General features: G+C 41.0%; 1 protein-coding gene across 3 annotated transcripts in view; it reads left to right on the top strand.

The window, feature by feature from the left end:
- Positions 1-17455, top strand: part of prkg1 (protein kinase cGMP-dependent 1) — a gene marked incomplete at its 5' end in the record, with an annotated part of 196838 nt that overhangs the window by 165 nt on the left and 179218 nt on the right. Inside the window, 2 exons of one of the 3 annotated variants that reach the window (XM_080456359.1) lie at positions 1-21; positions 91-206. The exon at positions 1-21 is cut by the window's left edge and continues 165 nt beyond it. In XM_080456359.1, the coding sequence (XP_080312485.1) occupies positions 1-21; positions 91-206 (137 nt within the window). Of the gene's footprint in view, positions 207-17455 lie in introns of all 3 variants that reach the window. The other 2 variants (XM_080456358.1, XM_080456357.1) reach the window with 2 other exon arrangements.

The raw sequence follows: 17455 nt of genomic DNA, 5'->3' as shown, positions 1-17455 counted from the left end.
GCCACCGCCGCCGCCCAGCAGGTGCAGGTGCACCGGCAGAGCATCTTGCTCCAGCCACAGCAGCTGCAACCTCAGCCTCAGCAGCATCAGCCGCAGCATCAGGACCAGCACCGGACCAAGCGGCAGGCCATCTCCGGCGAGCCCACCGCCTTCGACATCACCGAGCTCAGCCATGTCACCCTGCCCTTCTACCCCAAGAGCCCCCAGTAGGTGGAAATGAGCAGTATCTCTAGATCTCTAGAACATCTGTTTGGGCAAATATATTTGGTCTATATATTATGTCATATGGTGTGTTCATTATAGGATAAAGGTAGTGTACGTGATTTTTTTGTTTCGTTATAACAAGTCGTGTGTGTGTGTGTGTGTGTGTGTGTGTGTGTGTGTGTGTGTGTGTGTGTGTGTGTGTGTGTGTGTGTGTGTGTGTGTGAAAAAGTTAAACCTCTATTCCAGTGGTTCTCAAACTTTTCCAATTTCAAGGAGCCCGCGTAACTCTGAGAGTGTTGCAAATGGAACCATTCCATTTGCAACACTCTCAGAGTTACAGACCTGTATAAGGGTCCATTTGGAACCCCCTCAAGGAACCCTGTGGGTCCCGCTGGACCCCGCTTTTGAGAACCACTGCTCTATTCTGATAGCACTCATTCATTGTTCAGTAACAGGGGTTTCCCCGTCTCTCCAGACGGGGAGACCCCTGGTATTTTCTTTAATAAACAGGAAATACATTTTCCGGATGGGTTGCGAATTTCATCCAGTCAGTAGAGAGAACCCATTTATCACTTTCAATTGTATTCAATTTCACTTGATTATCCCATGTGTCCTGCATGTACTGTATGAGTAGCTCTCTCCTGATTGGATGAAATTGATATCCTGACCTGAAAATGCATTTTATGTTCACTAAAGAGCTGGAGAGACGAGGGACAGGGAGAGCCCTTTTACGGAACATACACTCGAGCATTGATTATTATGGGAATGTTAAGCTATTTTGATTTCCGTAACAAAAAGAAGCTCCACCTTTAAGAGCGTGTGTGTGTGTGTGTGTGTGTGTGTGTGTGTGTGTGTGTGTGTGTGTGTGTGTGTGTGCGTGTGCGTGCGTGTGTGTGAGAGATAAGCTATTTATTGCACATTTACCCCCAGAAAAAACAGACACAGGTGAACAACCGTCCTCCACTTTTTGAGCCCATGTTGAAGTGAGAATCACAGTGGATATCTCAGTAGGCTACTTGTGTGTCGTTACCTGCTCGACGCTCCCTCATTGAGTAGAGCTTTATTTTCTTTAAGCACTTAAACCCTGTGTAATCATTTGACCTGGGTGGCCCGGCACCCAGGGGGTTGGTCCACTCTTTTTTTGCCTCTAGTCTACACACCACATCTCTTTGCCTAAAATAGACGATCTACAAGCTCACAACAACGCGTCGTGTTGTGTAGCATCACGCATTGTGAGCTTGTAGATCGGCTGTTTTCATGTAATGTATGCCTTTTTATGACATGCCCAGAATATGGACATGAGGGTTCATGTGGTTAATGTTTAACCCAATAAAACCGGGAACGCATTTGTGTAACCACTTAAACCATTATTTCATACTTTGCAAATTCAAAAATAGCAGATCTACAAGCTCATAGCGCGGCACGGAGAGCTTGTAGATCTGCTATTTTGTTTTATCGTGAAAATCTGTGCAAATCGTTATACATATTTTTTAACTCAAATCTTTGCATCTGGGGGTCCTTGGAACAAAATATTTTGAGATGGGGGTCCGTGGCCAAACACATAATTTTGGCGGTCCTTATCTCCTTGTACATTAACTTCAGGTTGTACCCCTCACACCACCACTGCACAAACTCTTCCTCTGACTCTTGATTCATACAATAGCAATGAGTGAATCTTTGGTCCATAAACGGACTATATGGCCTACTGTATTACCGGAAAACTTGATAAGGTAGCTAGCTTTTTTGTGTGCAATTGTACAATACTACAATTGTGTAATGTTGTGAAAAGAAGGGGAGAGGAGAGCCTTCGCTGCCTGAGGTACTTGTAACCATTATGTCAGAGAAAGTTGACTTAAAGGGATACTTCACTTTCGGGCCGGGGACACATTTAAAAAAAATATTAAAAATAAATGAAAAAAGTTATGGAAAATTCATGGCCCCCTCACACATTAGTAGGACACTCTAATGCGTGAGGGGGCCATGAATTTTCCATAACTTTTTTCATTTATTTTTAATATTTTTTTTAAATGTGTCCCCGGCCCTAAAGTGAAGTATCCCTTTAACTTTAACCTGCAGTTGTCTCTCTATGAGAAATGTTTGCATGGTACCATTATATATTATGTTATATATTTATGTAGGGGGTTCACCTGCATCCTCTTCAGCTTGTTTAACAGGGTCTGTGGGGGAGTGTGATATTAAATGCTGCAGCTAAAGTCGATATGACATTTTGTCTTACATAAGCTGTAGGATTTGATCTGTAGATGGCTGAGAGTGTGTTTTTTTCTGCTCACATACACACTGTGTGTGTGTGTGTGAGAGAGAGAGAGAGAGAGAGAGAGAGAGAGAGAGAGAGAGAGAGAGAGAGAGAGAGAGAGAGAGAGAGAGAGAGAGAGAGAGAGAGAGAGAGAGAGAGAGAGAGAGAGAGAGAGAAGAGAGAGAGAGAGAGAGAGAGAGAGAGAGAGAGAGAGAGAGAGAGAGAGAGAGAGAGAGAGAGAGAGAGTGTGTGCAGGTTTTGTCTTGTTTTTTTGAGTAGATTAACTTCCATTGTCAGATTGAACAACGTAGGCGTGAGCCAGTTGAACTAGCATTAAGTCTATACAGCTCACAGATCTGTCAATTGTCAGACTGACACTATAGCTTCTACTACTGCTTACTGTCAAGTTCCTGTCAACTTTCAAGGCATATTATATATCGTTGCTGTCGGGTGGAAACCTCATGTCCAAAACTGTTACTTTTCAGGATTCAAATTCAAAAGTAGCAAAAATAGCAGATCAACATCTCGTTTTGAGCTTGTCGATCTGCCATTTTTAGAGATAAGAGTTTTCTGCCTGACAGCAACAATACAGAAAAGGCAGCACCACAAAAGCGCTACTTTGATTACGACGCATACACAAGTAAAAATTAGGGGTGCAACAGTTAATCGAACTAATCAATTTCATCACTTATTATGAAAAGTAATTGATAATCGATGATTTAATAACAATTGATTAATAATTCATCCATATTTTGGGCATGTCATTAACATGCGAACATTTAAAAAAAACATAACAAATAGTAAAAATAGCCAATCTAATCTACAAGCTCACAACGTGTCACATTGTGACTCTTTGTGAGCTTGTAGATCGGCTATTTTCACTATTTGTGCATGACACCGTCGTGCGACGAAGAATGAAATAGGGCTAATTGAATAGTGGTTAATTGATTTGTTTGAGGAAAAAAAAGGAATTGGTCGCATAATAGCAAATAAATAAATAAAAATAAGGTGATGGCACAATGCAAACATTTAGCAGAACAACATTTGAACTGAAGCCTGGCAATAAGGAACTGTTGTGGATGGGGAATGGGGCTCTGGATCCCATCATTGCAGTTTGTTTAATAAAGGGCTGCGCTGGAGCCTGAGGATGCCTAAATCACCTTATTTAACTTACTGTATGAACACCTAGAAGGTGCAAACACACATGCCAGACTTTTTTTTTTTTTACTTTTTTCATCTGTGTTTAACACCATTCAGTCACATGTTTTATCTAGGAAATAGGGCTATAGCTTGTGCATGTCAGTGTTGATGTGAGCTTTATGCTGTCATTTGTAGAAACTGCGATTCTACAAATGTCTTCTGAATCCCAACAGTTTTTTGAAAAGTGTATGTTTCTATGTCAGTGGTTCTCAAACTTTTTCATGTCAAGGACCCCCAAAATGATATGTATTTGGCCGCGGACCCCCATCTCAAAATATGTTGTTCCAGGGACCCCCAGAAGCAAAGATTTGAGTTACAAATGTTCGCTTGAAAAAAAATATATTCAAAGATTTGCACACATGTTTACGATTTCTCAAAAATAGCAGATCTACAAGCTCATAATGAGCTTGTATATATGCTATTTTTGAATAGCCAAAGTGTAAAAGAATGCTTTGTTAGCTCAAATAAAAAAAATGACACAGATGCTTCTCCAGGTCAAGGGTTAATCGATTGTAAAAATTATATAAAAATGTTCAGGCATGCTACAGCTCATTGTTTTATGTCCATTGAACCTGTGCAGCCTACATGGTCTGAAACAGTTCCACATGACAGTGACATCCCTGACGAATCCCAGTATCTTTATTCTAATCTTTTTTTAACCACCCTCAAGCGTACAGTACATCCATGCCCGAGCGTGCTGTTATTGATGATTGCTCGTGCTACTGAAACACTGGTAGGATTCATGTACTGGTCCGGTAGGCTACATGTCATTATTTCGTCATATCTGACAACATTCAAGTAGAACTATCAGAAAGTGTAAACCAGGTAAAATAATGATGGTTCACTCTGCTATAGTTTAGCTGTAGCTTTTCACCTGACCAAAGTCAGTTAGAGGCTGAGACATGAAATCATTTTTTATTTCACATTACTTTTTGTAACATTATTAAATGCAATACATCGAGCAGAAATGTGTTTTTTTTTAGCCCAGTTTGACAGCCCAATGTCCTATCCTCCTCTTAACACAAATTATTGCAGAAGCCAGCATGAAAACAGGCCCACCCTGACATTTGCTTGTAGGCTATACTCATCAGCTTGCTTCATGATGATAAATCGGAGCATGGCCCTGTGGTAGATGAGCTTTTAACTCTCCGTACAGTAGCCTCTATAGGCAGCAGCCTTGGGCCATGTGAGTCCAGGGGGCCTTGCAAACAACCCTATACCTACACATGTGACTGCTCTGAAACCAATGCACCGTGCTGAGTGCAGCGGTAAGTAACTACATGGAGCTTGAGCTTCAGCATGTGCCTCGAAGTTCAAGCTAGTTTTAGTAAGTTTGTGCGTCACGCAAGGTGAAGTCTCAGCCAGTCCATTAGACCCGAGAACTCTGGGGAAAATGCAAGTTTAATACAGGTTTCCAACAAAGTGCAGTTCCAGGTTTGTGTTCATGCAGTAGAAAGTAGTGATGCGACTAAAAGTGCAATTGTATTTTCAAATACGTAGACTACATCTCTACAATATCCACAAGTTACCTCTCATTTACAGAAAACTAGTTGATTGTATCCTTCTCTACTCTGGAAAACCCCTTGTATACTTACGTTGCCTACAACATGCCCAAAAACGACATGGCCAGCTGCCTGGCATTGTGGCAAACGGCAAGCAAAGCCCTTTTACGCCGTCCTTCATGTAGGGAGCTGTGACATGTTGGACAACATGACAGCTGCATAATGATAGCTTCTATCATGGTGCTGTTTGATTAGGAGTTTTGACTAACAGTCATAATGCTCTTTTTTTCGTGGTTGTCTTTGAGCTGCATTAAGAGGCTCCATGTAAATGTTTTGTCCATAGACTTGGACCATAAGATAATCCAACGCTGGGTTTGTCAAATGGTGCGAAGATGAGGCCTTCCTCCAAAAATGTTTTAATGTTGGCCTCTATTGTGTCGAGAGCATTCGAGAACGCAGGTGACATAGCAGCATGCAGCCTCTCCATGTACACACAACGGAAGTATTTTATCCATATACATGCAATCAATACAGTTAGCTTTCAGTAGCACACAGGTCCACATCAGACCCCCCCCCCCCCCTATTCAATTTATAGTTTGGTAACTTGGTACACAGTTCAGAGTCTTGCATGCGCAGGTGGTCTTCTCAAATATGATCTCCTGCAGAGAAAGTGGTGGTAACATGCCAATTATATATTTTTTCCAGACGTTTTGACCAGGTTGCAAGCTGTTGATGCCGTAATGAATTATAGATGCGACGGCCGCCCAATTGTTAGGGGCCCTAACCTGACTTTGATAGGTTCCCCAATGTGTTCAAATGATCTCATCCATATTGATGTCAATGTTACCGGTCTACAAATCATTATTTTCCTGCTGGCAAGGTTTTGTTGAGACGGGAATAATGACAGCCTGTTTTTAATCATATTGTAGGAATGGTACATCAACACAATCTTTGTCTAGTTCTTAGTTGAAAAGGCATCTCTAACAACTAGACAATGTTGGGCTCGCACTTCTAGTTTGCCTGTTAGTTCCCTTTGAACTGCTCTCAGTTCTATTATGTCATTGTTCTGGAAGTATGTTGGCAATGTTTTATGGTGTGATGTAGAGTCTAGACTTTGTTGTTTGAGTATATATATCCTAATGGTCCTTTTTGGCTTGGTGTTGACAGATTTATATATATACTGTATATATACCTTGTAACCGACTTCGCAATACTGTCAATATTATTGTTTTGTTGGGGAAATATCCTGCCAGTCATTATTTGAGACAGGTTTGCTTTTTTTAAAGGTGGATAGGAAAGTTGGAATTAGCTTAATGGTGTTATGTTCTGATTCTGAGCTTAACAATTGTTCAGTACCTTTACCTTATTAATTTTTTGTGCTATTGTTGACATGCTACCGGAACGCTGGGCGAGCGTAGTCCATCTTAAAATGATTGGAGTCTCCTAATACAAATATCGGTGCATCAGGTTCGTTTTTTTTGCTGATGAACACAGTGTGCTACAGTACATAAGAGGCAACCTGGGAATGTGTTCCCACTGGGCAGGATGTATGCAGCGCAGATAGAAATGTTCCCATGGCCTCTGGGCAGGTAAAATGGTAGCCGGGAACGCGTCTGTGTAACCACACCTAACCATTATTTTATACTTTGGCTATTCAAAAATAGCAGATATACAAGCTCATTGCGCGGCACCGAGTGCCGCGCTATGAGCTTGTAGATCTATTTTTGAAAAATCATAGAAAATTTGCGCAATTTTTTTTATATTTTTTTAATGAACATTTTTAACTCAAATCTTTGCTCCTGGGGCGTCCCTGGAGCAACATATTTTGATATGACAATCCACGGGCCAAATACATATCATTTTTGAAAAAAATGTTGTACATTTGTAGAATCCCCAGAAGCAAAGATTTTAGTTATAAATGTTCGCTTTAAAAAATATGTATTCAAAGATTTGCTAAAATGTTCATGATTTAAAAAGAAATAGCAGATCTACAAGCTCATAGGGCGGCACTCGGTGCCGTGCTATGAGCTTGTATATCTGCTATTTTGGAATAAGTATAAGATAATGGTTACAGTGGTTACAAATCTAAAATGACAGATGCTTTCCCTTAATGGGATAAACATGAGTTTAAGGTACAAGGTCCAATGATGTGGACCTTGTAATTTTATTTAATTTCTTTGGAATTCCTCTCACACTATAACCATCTGAAGGGTAATGTCATTGCATTTTTATAAGTAGAAATATTTATGCTCAGTCTGACATTTTAGGCACATTCTGAGATGGTCTGTAAGAAGGGACAGGAATGTTTCAGGAAGTTACATTCTTTTAATGAGGATAGGAGATTGATGTCACAGTTTTTTATTTAATCTTTTCCCACGTTTTGCTTGATACGCCGACCGGACTAAAACCAAACAAAGCTTATTTGCAGAAAAGAAAACAAAAGAAAAAAGAAGTTGGTCATCAACCCATGTATCTGTCTGTCTCTCCTACACTGTCTCTCTTTCAGCTGTCCTACCGTCTGTTCAACTACACCATCTCCCTCTCGGCTTTCAGACAGTCTGTCTCTCCTTCATGTCTCCCTCTAAGCTGTCCTACTGTCTGTCTCTCAGACACTGTCTCCCTATCAGCTTGCATACTGTCTGTCTCCCTATCAGCTTGCATACTGTCTGTGTCCCTATCAGCTTACATACTGTCTGTGTCCCTATCAGCTTACATACTGTCTGTGTCCCTCTCAGCTTTCCTACTCTCTGTCCCTCTCAGCTTTCCTACTCTCTGCCTCTCCTACACATCTCACTCTCAGTTGTCCTACTGCCTGTCTCTCCCACACTGTCTCCCTATCAGCTTTCATACCGTCTGTGGCCCTCTCAGCTTTCTTACTCTCTGTCCCTCTCAGCTTTCCCACTCGCTGTCTCTTCTACACATCACACTCTCAGTTGTCCTACTGTCTGTCTCTCCCACACTGTCTCCCTCTCAGCTTTCATGCTGTCTGTCTCCCTCTCAGCGTTCCCACTGTCTCATGAAATCCAGAGAGATGTAAGCTGTCAGTACTACTTAGGAAAGAGGTGACATGGAGCTGTGAATGGTGACAGACATGAATATTAAATTGAGTGAAACTAACAGACAGACAGACCGCTCACTCGGCTTCAGGATGAAATATGTGGAAGAAAAAACCTCTCACCCTCATGTCAGCATATTTAAGCAATATAGCGTAACAGTGACGGCGTGACAGCGCTGACGTTGGTATGGTGATGGACGTAAAGTAAAGCGTCTGTTCTGTTTTCATTACAGATCTAATGCAAAACCATACAGATAAGATCGGTTGCTTTAGAGCTGCCAACACCTCTACTCCAGTCCACTTTGCTTATATTTGAATATGAAGTGATGTCCTGCTCCCACTTAAACCCTATATACTGTACACTACATCACTTGAACGGGGTACCTCAAGGGTCTCTTTTCCCTCTACACCAAATCTATTCGACAAAAAAGCCGATCTACAAGCTCACAACGCAATACAGTGTGAGCTTGTAGATCTGCTATTTTCGTCAAAGACATTTGGTGTAGAGGAAAAAAGGAAGGGCCCAAGTATAGACCATTGGGGGACCCCGAAGTTTAGTTAAAAAAAAATTTATAAACTAAAGAAAATGTTAATTTCTAACCTTGATGTGTGTGTACAGTATGTGTGCTTGCGTGCAGTTGAGCGGGGTCCCTCAAGGGTCTATACTTGGGCCCCTCCTTTTTTACCTCTACACCAAAATAGCCGATCTACAAGCTCACAACGCAATACAGTGTGAGCTTGTGGATATGCTATTTTCATTGAATGGTCACCTTTTTTTCCTTGAATGTTCGACATGCCCAAAATAGATAGGGACACTAGGGTTCAAACGGTTTAACATCCTTATTTAAAATACAACTCAATTCATGATCTCCAAAACAGTTAATTTAATTTGATCATTGCATTCACTTTGACAACACGGCTCAAGAGAATGCTTAATGTTGGCCCTCCTCGCTCTGTGTCCTGCCTTGAACCTCATTGCACTGACAGGCTCAAAGTTAATGGCCACCCTCAGGTGGGTCCTGATGGTAAAGGAACATCACGTCTAGCATGGATGTCCCCAGACTGTTTCGTCAGTCATTTTTCAGTCAGGTTCATGGGGGGGGGGAATATTTCTCCTTGAGGGCCTTGATGAATTCTTAAGATGTGAATGATGCCTTGAAGCTCTTCTTGACGGGTTGCTGATAACCTTGACCGCCGGGTACCCTGGTTTTGACTGTCCTTAAAGTAAAGTTTTTAGGAGTACCAGCCAGGAATGTCACCTGACAAAGTTTTAGGCAAGGAGTCTGTGTGTGTGTGTGTGTGTGTGTGTGTGTGTGTGTGTGTGTGTGTGTGTGTGTGTGTGTGTGTGTGTGTGTGTGTGTGTGTGTGTGTGTGTGTGTGTGTGTGTGTGTGCACGAGCATGTAATATATATATTTGAAGCCAATTACAGGCAAACAGTATGGAATGTCAAACCCCTGTTTGATGCTCATTGTCACAATTTTTTGTACCATTTTTTAATTTAATTCTTTAGTAGAAAAAGTTTCTGCAACAAACAGTGACATTGTAGCATTTGTGGAATATGTCTTGTTTTGTTGTCGGCCGCCATATCTGCGCTGTCTTTCAATTTTTAGAGTTAAAAGAGAAATGTTTATTTGGTGAGATTTTCACAGTGCTTTGCTCCTGTGTATTTGATCCTGCTGCTGGGTCACAGCATGCATTGGCTTGTCGCTGTCAATGTTTGTTTTTCTGTAAAGTCGCTTGTAAATATTGGAAAGTAGCAGGTTGCTTTTATTTTGGCTTGTTTAGTTGCTTATTTGCTGTCTGATGTTGTTTAAACCAGTGGTTCTCAAACATTTTGTATTTGGCTGCAGACCCACGTCAGGAAATATTTTGTTCCAGGGACCCCCATACAAGATGTGTGTTGAAATAAAAGATTTGTTTGAAAATAGCAGATCTACAAGCTCTACGTTCATCTGAAAATACTTTGTGCCAGGGATCCCCATACAAGATTTGTACAAATCCAAATATTTCAAAAGGTTTTCAAGATTTCTTTTGAAAATAGCTTGTAGATCGGCTATTTCCAAATAGTCTTATGTATATAGGGTTCAAGTGGTACAACTGGTCGCTTCTTTTGGGCTTGTTTTCGTAGACCTGGTCGCTTGTGTCTCTCGAAAAAATCTAGCAACACTGGTCGCTGTCCATCAGCGGTGGTGCTGAACCATTCACCAATCGATGCATGTGTAGAGCCATGTCGAGCTGTCAACTACTGCCACAGTATGGTCCTACACAATAGCTAAGGCTATTTTTTGTCATGGTTCACTGTTATGGTCTGAAGGATGTCTGTGAGGGTGGGACATCAGGAACATACTGACTGAATAGCCTGGGTTGGACAACTATGGAGAAATTATTCTGACCAGAGCATTGGTTCAGAGAAGATATTTTAACTTCCAATGCAATGAGGTTGTGAACGTGTGTGTGTGTGTGTGTGTGTGTGTGTGTGTGTGTGTGTTGCTGTCTGATTACCTCACACACAATCACAAAGGATAAGTAGCTGAGCACAACCGAACGGTCCATTACTGTTCTGAATCTGGTGCTGACCATGCATGCGTCCGTGGCATGTCCGTTCGCTCCCGACCGGCTTGCCATTAATCTAGGAGCATGCTGTACTATGAATGAATTCTGAATGAATTCTGAATGAATGAATCAGACCGAAATGATGCTGCAACAGGAATTGGCTACTGAAAGCATGTGTTAGTGCAGTGGTTCTCAACCTTTTCATGCCGTGACCCCCCAAAACAATCATATTTGAACTGGGGACCCCCCCAAAACAATCAAATTTGAACCCTTGGAATGTAGGCATTTAATTTAGTTTGACTCGGTTCCACAGATAAATATTGTGAAAATAGCAGATCTACAAGCTCACAACGCCTCGCAACGCGAGGCGTTGTGAGCTTGTAGATCTGCTATTTTCAAAATGTTTGCATCTTTCTCATGTTATTTGACAATTTGGCCAATGTTTGACCAGTCCTTTCTTTTTTTGAGGTAGCCTATTAATAAAATGTCCTTAAATTGTCATTTCACTGTCATCTCTGGACCCCCCCAAAATCATGTTGGTCCCGACCCACAAGTTGAGAACCACTGCGTTAGTGTGTGTGCAACTGTGCAACGTGTGTGAGAGGGAGAGACAGTGTGAGTGCAATCGAGCAGTCATGTTCAAATACAGTATGTGTTGAGTAAAAAAAAAAAAAAACCTGACCCACACTTCACTACTGTCCGCCACCGTGGAGACTATAGGAATCCTCCGTGTCGGATACATGGACACAATTGGATGTGTTCGCCGGAGGGAAGCCAGACGGGGAGGGATGTGATGTTTGACGCCGCGCCAGTGATTCCTACTGGTTGAGGCAGCGCCTGTCAGCAGGTGCGTGTTGAGAGCCGAAGAGTAGGGTGTATGTGCCATGTTCTCCCAGTAGGCAGGTGAGCCAGTCGGGGAAGCAGTGACAACTTGCCGCAATATATATCAGATATTATAAATATTATAATCAGTGGTGTAAAGTAACTAAGTACATTTACTTAAGTACTGTACTTAAGTACACTTTTGAGGGATTTATACTTTACTGGAGTATTTCCAATTTTCAGTACTTTTACTTCTACTCCACTACATCTCAGAGGCAAATAATGTACTTTTACTCCACTACAATTATTTGACAGCTTTAGTTACTTTGCAGATTTAGATTATTATCACTAAACATACATTAACCACTTCAGCCCTATGTATATTTCGGCCATTTGAAAATAGCTCACAATGCGACACATTGTGAGCTTGTAGATCGGCTATTTTCAAAAGATTTGTTTGACATTTGACATTCTGCACAATGAGTACTTTTATTACTTTTTTGGGACTTTAAGTACATTTTGATACCAATACTTTTGTACTTTTACTCAAGTAAATTTTGAATACCTCACTTTTACTTGTAACAGAGTATTTCTACACTGCGGTATTGATACAAAAGAAAATGTACTTTTTTCCACCACTGATTATAATCTAATTGCAAGCAGTTGCGGTTTCATGCACAGGATGAATGTACCAGACAGCTTCCAGAACTCAGTATTGTGTAGAATCTCTGGCGCGTAAAGAAATTGGCACAGGAAGTCTTTAATTTTTGTGTGTGTGTGTGTGTGTGTGTGTGTGTGTGTGTGTGTGTGTGTGTGTGTGTGTGTGTGTGTGTGTGTGTGTGTGTGTGTGTGTGTGTGTTGTGTGTGTGTGTGTGTGTGTGTGTGTGTGACACAGACAGACCTCAGTTTGACTGCTGAATAGGGACGTGCACACAGCTCGTATTTGTCATGGTCGAATAATCAGTGGGTGGTATGAGTGAATAACGGATTATTAACACCTGCCATCTCCCTCGCTCCATCTCCCTCCCTCCCTAGCGCATTCAATTTTGGCGGTCAAAGTGTCTCGCTAAATTTGCAACCTCAAGCTTGAGTTTCCCTAATATCTTGGAGTAGAGAGTATGCGAGCATTTATCTACAGGCAGTCTACAGTACTTAACAATCTACAGCAGTGGTTCTCAAACATTTTCATGTTAAGGACCCACAAAATTATACGTATTAGACCGCAGAGGCCCATTTCAAAAGAGATTGTGCAAGGGACACCGTAACAGAAGAATTTTGTTGTTGGATTAGATTTTGTACAGAATTTTACAACTGTCTATGCTGTGGGGAGAGTGAAACCTATGATCTGAATCATTCTTATGCATGATCTTATTAGGGATATCTTATACCTGGAGACATTATAGTGAAATTAAACACTTTGAGGACCACTGGTTCTCAAATAATAGTCTACATTCAATGGTGGGCAGTAAGTAGATTTACTTGAGTACTGTACTTAAGTAAAACAATTTCAGTATCTGTACTTTACTTGAATATTAGTTTTTTGGGAAACTTTCATTCCACTACATTTCAAAGACAAATATTGTACTTTTTGACCTGTACATAAATTGGGATACCTGGAAAAAAAGGAAGGAACATTACTGGTTAAATAAAAAGTAATATATCCCTATTATGACTATCCTTATTGTTGATTTGATTGCATTTCTATGTTGAAGTTTTTGTAGGCTTTGAGTTGCATTTTGCTTTTGAGGTTCTATGAGTCAGTGCATTCATTATGTGGTTTCTGAAAGTTACAAGGTTCTGTGTATGCATTGTGAAAGCAATACTATACTACTAGTAATGCATTAACCCATTCAATCCGGGCACGCATCTGTGTCATTTTAGATTTTAGTCATATTTTACACTTTGGCTATTAAAAAATAGCAGATCTACAAGCTCATAGCACGGCACAGAGTGATGCGCTATGAGCTTGTAGATCTGCTATTTTTGAAAAATCCTGAACATTCGTGCAAATCTTCGAATATATATTTTTGAATCGAACATTTTTAACTCAAATCTTTGCTTCTGGGGGGTCCCTGGAACAAAACATTTTGAGATGGGGGTCCGCGGTCAAATACATGCTGTATCTAAAAATGTTTTCAAAATCATAACAGTGTGTTGCTATATCAGTGGTGCCCCATAATTATATGTATTTGGCCGCGGACCCCGATCTCAGCATATTTTGTTCCAGGGACCCCCCCAGAAGCAAAGATTAGAGTTAAAAATATTCACTTTAAAAATGATTATATATTATTCAAAGATTTGCACACATTTTCACGATTTTTCTACAAAAAAATAGCAGATCTACAAGCTCACATCGCGGCCCTCGGTGCCGCGCTATGAGCTTGTATATCTGTTATTTTTGAATGGCCAAAGAAATCTTAAAATGACACAGACGCGTTCCCGGTCTTAATGGCTTAATAATAAAATAAAATGTACTCGTACCAAATAATGGGGGTTACAGAAGAGAGGTGATGAATAGAGTGCAGGCAGGGTGGAACGGATTGAGAAAAATGGGATTTGTGACAGGAGGGGGTACCAGCCAGAGTGAAAGGGAAAGGTGTATGAGACGGTAGTGAGACCAGCTGTGCCGTGCGGCTTGGAAACGGTGGCACTGACAAAAAGACAGGAGGCGGATAAAGAGGTGGCAGAACTTGAAGTCGCTGCGATTCTCATTAGAAGTGACGCAAGGAGGGAGACGAGAGGCGAGGTCGAGATGGTTTGGACACGGTGCGGAGGAGGGATGTGGAGCACAGTGGGAGAAGGATTCTGAAGATGGAGCTGCCAGGCAAGGGGAGAACATGTGAATTCCACCAAGTAGAATTATGGAGATGCAAGGTCTCTGCCCGACAGCAACGACATGACCGTATACATTATGACAGCATCAGTGGTGGAAAAAGTACTCGCATTTCTTACTTAAGTAAAAGTATCAATACTGCATTGTAGGAATACTATGTTACAAGGAAAAGTCTGGAATTCTAAATTTAGTCGAGTAAAGGTACAAAAGTATTGGTATCAAAATTGACTTAAAGGTAGGGTAAGTGATTTACTTTGGTTAAAATAAGTGTTAAATAGCTCTATATTCTGATAGTACTCATTGCTATAGAGTGTTTGTTCAGTAAAAGGAGTCTCCCATGTCTCTCCAGCTCTTTATTAAACAGAAAATGCTTTTTCAGTGCTCTCTCCTGATTGGCTTAAATGTTGTCACCTACCTGAAAATGTATTTACAGTACATTCTGTTTACTAAAGAGCTGGAGAGACCCCTGTGACCGAGCAAACGCTCTGTAGCAATGATTACCTTTTAAAAAAACAAACAAAAAAAACACTTACCCTATCTTTAAAGTACCAAAAGTAAAAGTACTAAAATGTTTGAAAATAGACGATCTACAAGCTCACAACACGTCGCGATGTGACGCGTTGTGAGATTGTCTATTTTCAAATAGCCTAGGTATAAAATAGGGCTGAAGTGGTTAATGTATGTTTTACTCCACTACAATCATTTGAAAACTTTAGTTACCAGTTACTGTGCAAGTGTGCATATATAAATTATTGTATTTTAAAAGTACAATATTTGCCTCTAAGATGTAGTGGAGTAGAAGTGAAAGTACTGAACATTGGAAATACTCCAGTAAAGTAAAAGTACCTCAAAATTGTACTTAAGTACAGTACTTGAGTAAATGTAATTAGTTAGTTTCCACCACTGGACACTATACAGTATAAGTTACCTTGTCACAACAGTGTGCACAATTTAGTGTGTGAACTCCCTTGAAAAATAGGCTCACATTTTGATAATCAATAATGAGAGCAGGCTAAGTGAGCATTCCTCCATTTTGACCTTAATTAATATCAGCACAGAGTATTCATTAACAACACCTGAAGGGCCAACCTGAAGAAGCCATGATGCTAATGGCATAATTCACTGTTGATTATAGTGGAATATATTACGTGTTCAAGTGCATTATTTCTCATGCAATTCGATAGAAAACTAAATGGTGAGAAACGCTGATATGTGTGTACACAATTACTACACACACCACTGCACGGTTTTCATGTTACTATGGAAACAAAGAAAGCTACACGCAGAACTTGCAAAGTTTCTCTTTTCTCCTTAACCACAGGAGCCCTAGCTCATGTGGTTACTAAGAATGCACTTCGGCACCCCATCATTTTCTTCACTTTAGGCTATCATTTTACAAACTAGATATAAAAGTCCATAAATAAATGACATAAGTTACATGTACCTAGAATTCCTCGACAAAAAAAAGACATAAACAAAAAACAGATAAAAACAAAAGATGAACCAAAAAAAACAAACACAGGAGCTTTTAGATCGGCTAATCTTGGCATAGAGATTTGGTGTTTGAGGGAAGAAAAGAGCGGACCTAGTATAGAGCCCTGGGGGACCCTGGTCAGGTCAGTATAAAGGGTTAATTTCCCTGAAACGGAGAGGACTGAACGGGTTCAGCTTCGGCAGGTTTACAGACTAGGTTCATGTCTTTAGGTTGTCTTGTCTCTATTAACCCATTCAGACCGGGAAAGCATCTGTGTGTCATTTTTAGATTTCTTTGGGCTGAGAGAGAGAGAGAGAGAGAGAGAGAGAGAGAGAGAGAGAGAGAGAGAGAGAGAGAGAGAGAGAGAGAGAGAGAGAGAGAGAGAGAGAGAGAGAGAGAGAGAGAGAGAGCTGTTGAAGCACCATGGACAGCGGCACTGTGGGCTGGGCTTGCTGCTCATGGGGACTGGCGGGGTGGCGGCGGGACTCCCTCTTTCTTTGGTGTTAGGTTAGGTTAGGGTTAAACCTAACCCTAACCTTACAGGAAATATGCCTTAACCCACTGGTTCCCAAACTTTTTTGGTCGTGACCCAAAAGAAAAATGTGATGTCTTCCCGGGAGCCAAACTAGTGAAAAAGCTCACAACGCGTCGCGATGCGATACGTTGTGAGTGCTTTGCTATTTTCACTACTTCTAAAAAAAAACGGAATTTAGATTTTTTTATGAATAATTGGAAGAAGAAAAAAACCCAAAAAAGAAATGAAAATCTTTTGATATATATATATATATATTTTTAAATAAGAAGCGAGTCGCGACCCATAACAAATGGGTCCCGACCCACTGACTTAACCTATAACCTCAAAACCACGTCCACCTGGGCGAAACACCATGGGATAAGAGGGAGTCCCATGAGGTGGCAGTGGCTCAGGAGGTAGAGCGAACCGGACTGGGTTACTGTCCAAATGTCCTTGCATGGTTTCCTCCGCAGTCGGCGTGTGAATGTGTATGTGTGTGTGCGTGTGCGTGTGTGTGAATGAAGCGTTTTGGATAAAAGGGCTATAAATGCACCATTTACCTGTCAAAATGGCATTCTCCTCCTCTGTATTCAGACATGCGCCATGCTGCAACCATAGGTGATTTTTAGGGGGGGGCATAGGGGGCACTTGCCCCCCCCCCCCCCCCCCCCCCCTGGTGGCCGGCCATTTTTTTTCCTTTTAGCATTTACATTATATATTTTTTGCCAATATATGGCAAGTATGCAGAATATATTCTGCATATATGCCATATGCAGGTTCATATATGTGCATATATATGGATATATAGGAAGTATATGTCTCTTCTATATGCCTAATTTCGTATAGAGACACACGGCCGGAAGCGGAAGGCCTACAAATTCACGCCCACTTTTGAGATAGCGCCGCTACTCGAGGTCTGTTAGAACGATGAACTGCAGCTGCCAATGCAATCCCTATGAGAGGATATGAGAATTAGCCTACTTTTAAAATATTCCTACATTAACTGGAGACGATATTGATTTAAATAAAAATATATTTCCAAA

The sequence above is a fragment of the Gymnoscopelus braueri genome (genome assembly GCF_963280865.1).
Source record: "Gymnoscopelus braueri genome assembly, chromosome: 17".
Classification (NCBI taxonomy): Eukaryota; Metazoa; Chordata; class Actinopteri; order Myctophiformes; family Myctophidae; genus Gymnoscopelus; species Gymnoscopelus braueri.
This window is presented reverse-complemented; position numbering and strand designations above follow the sequence as displayed.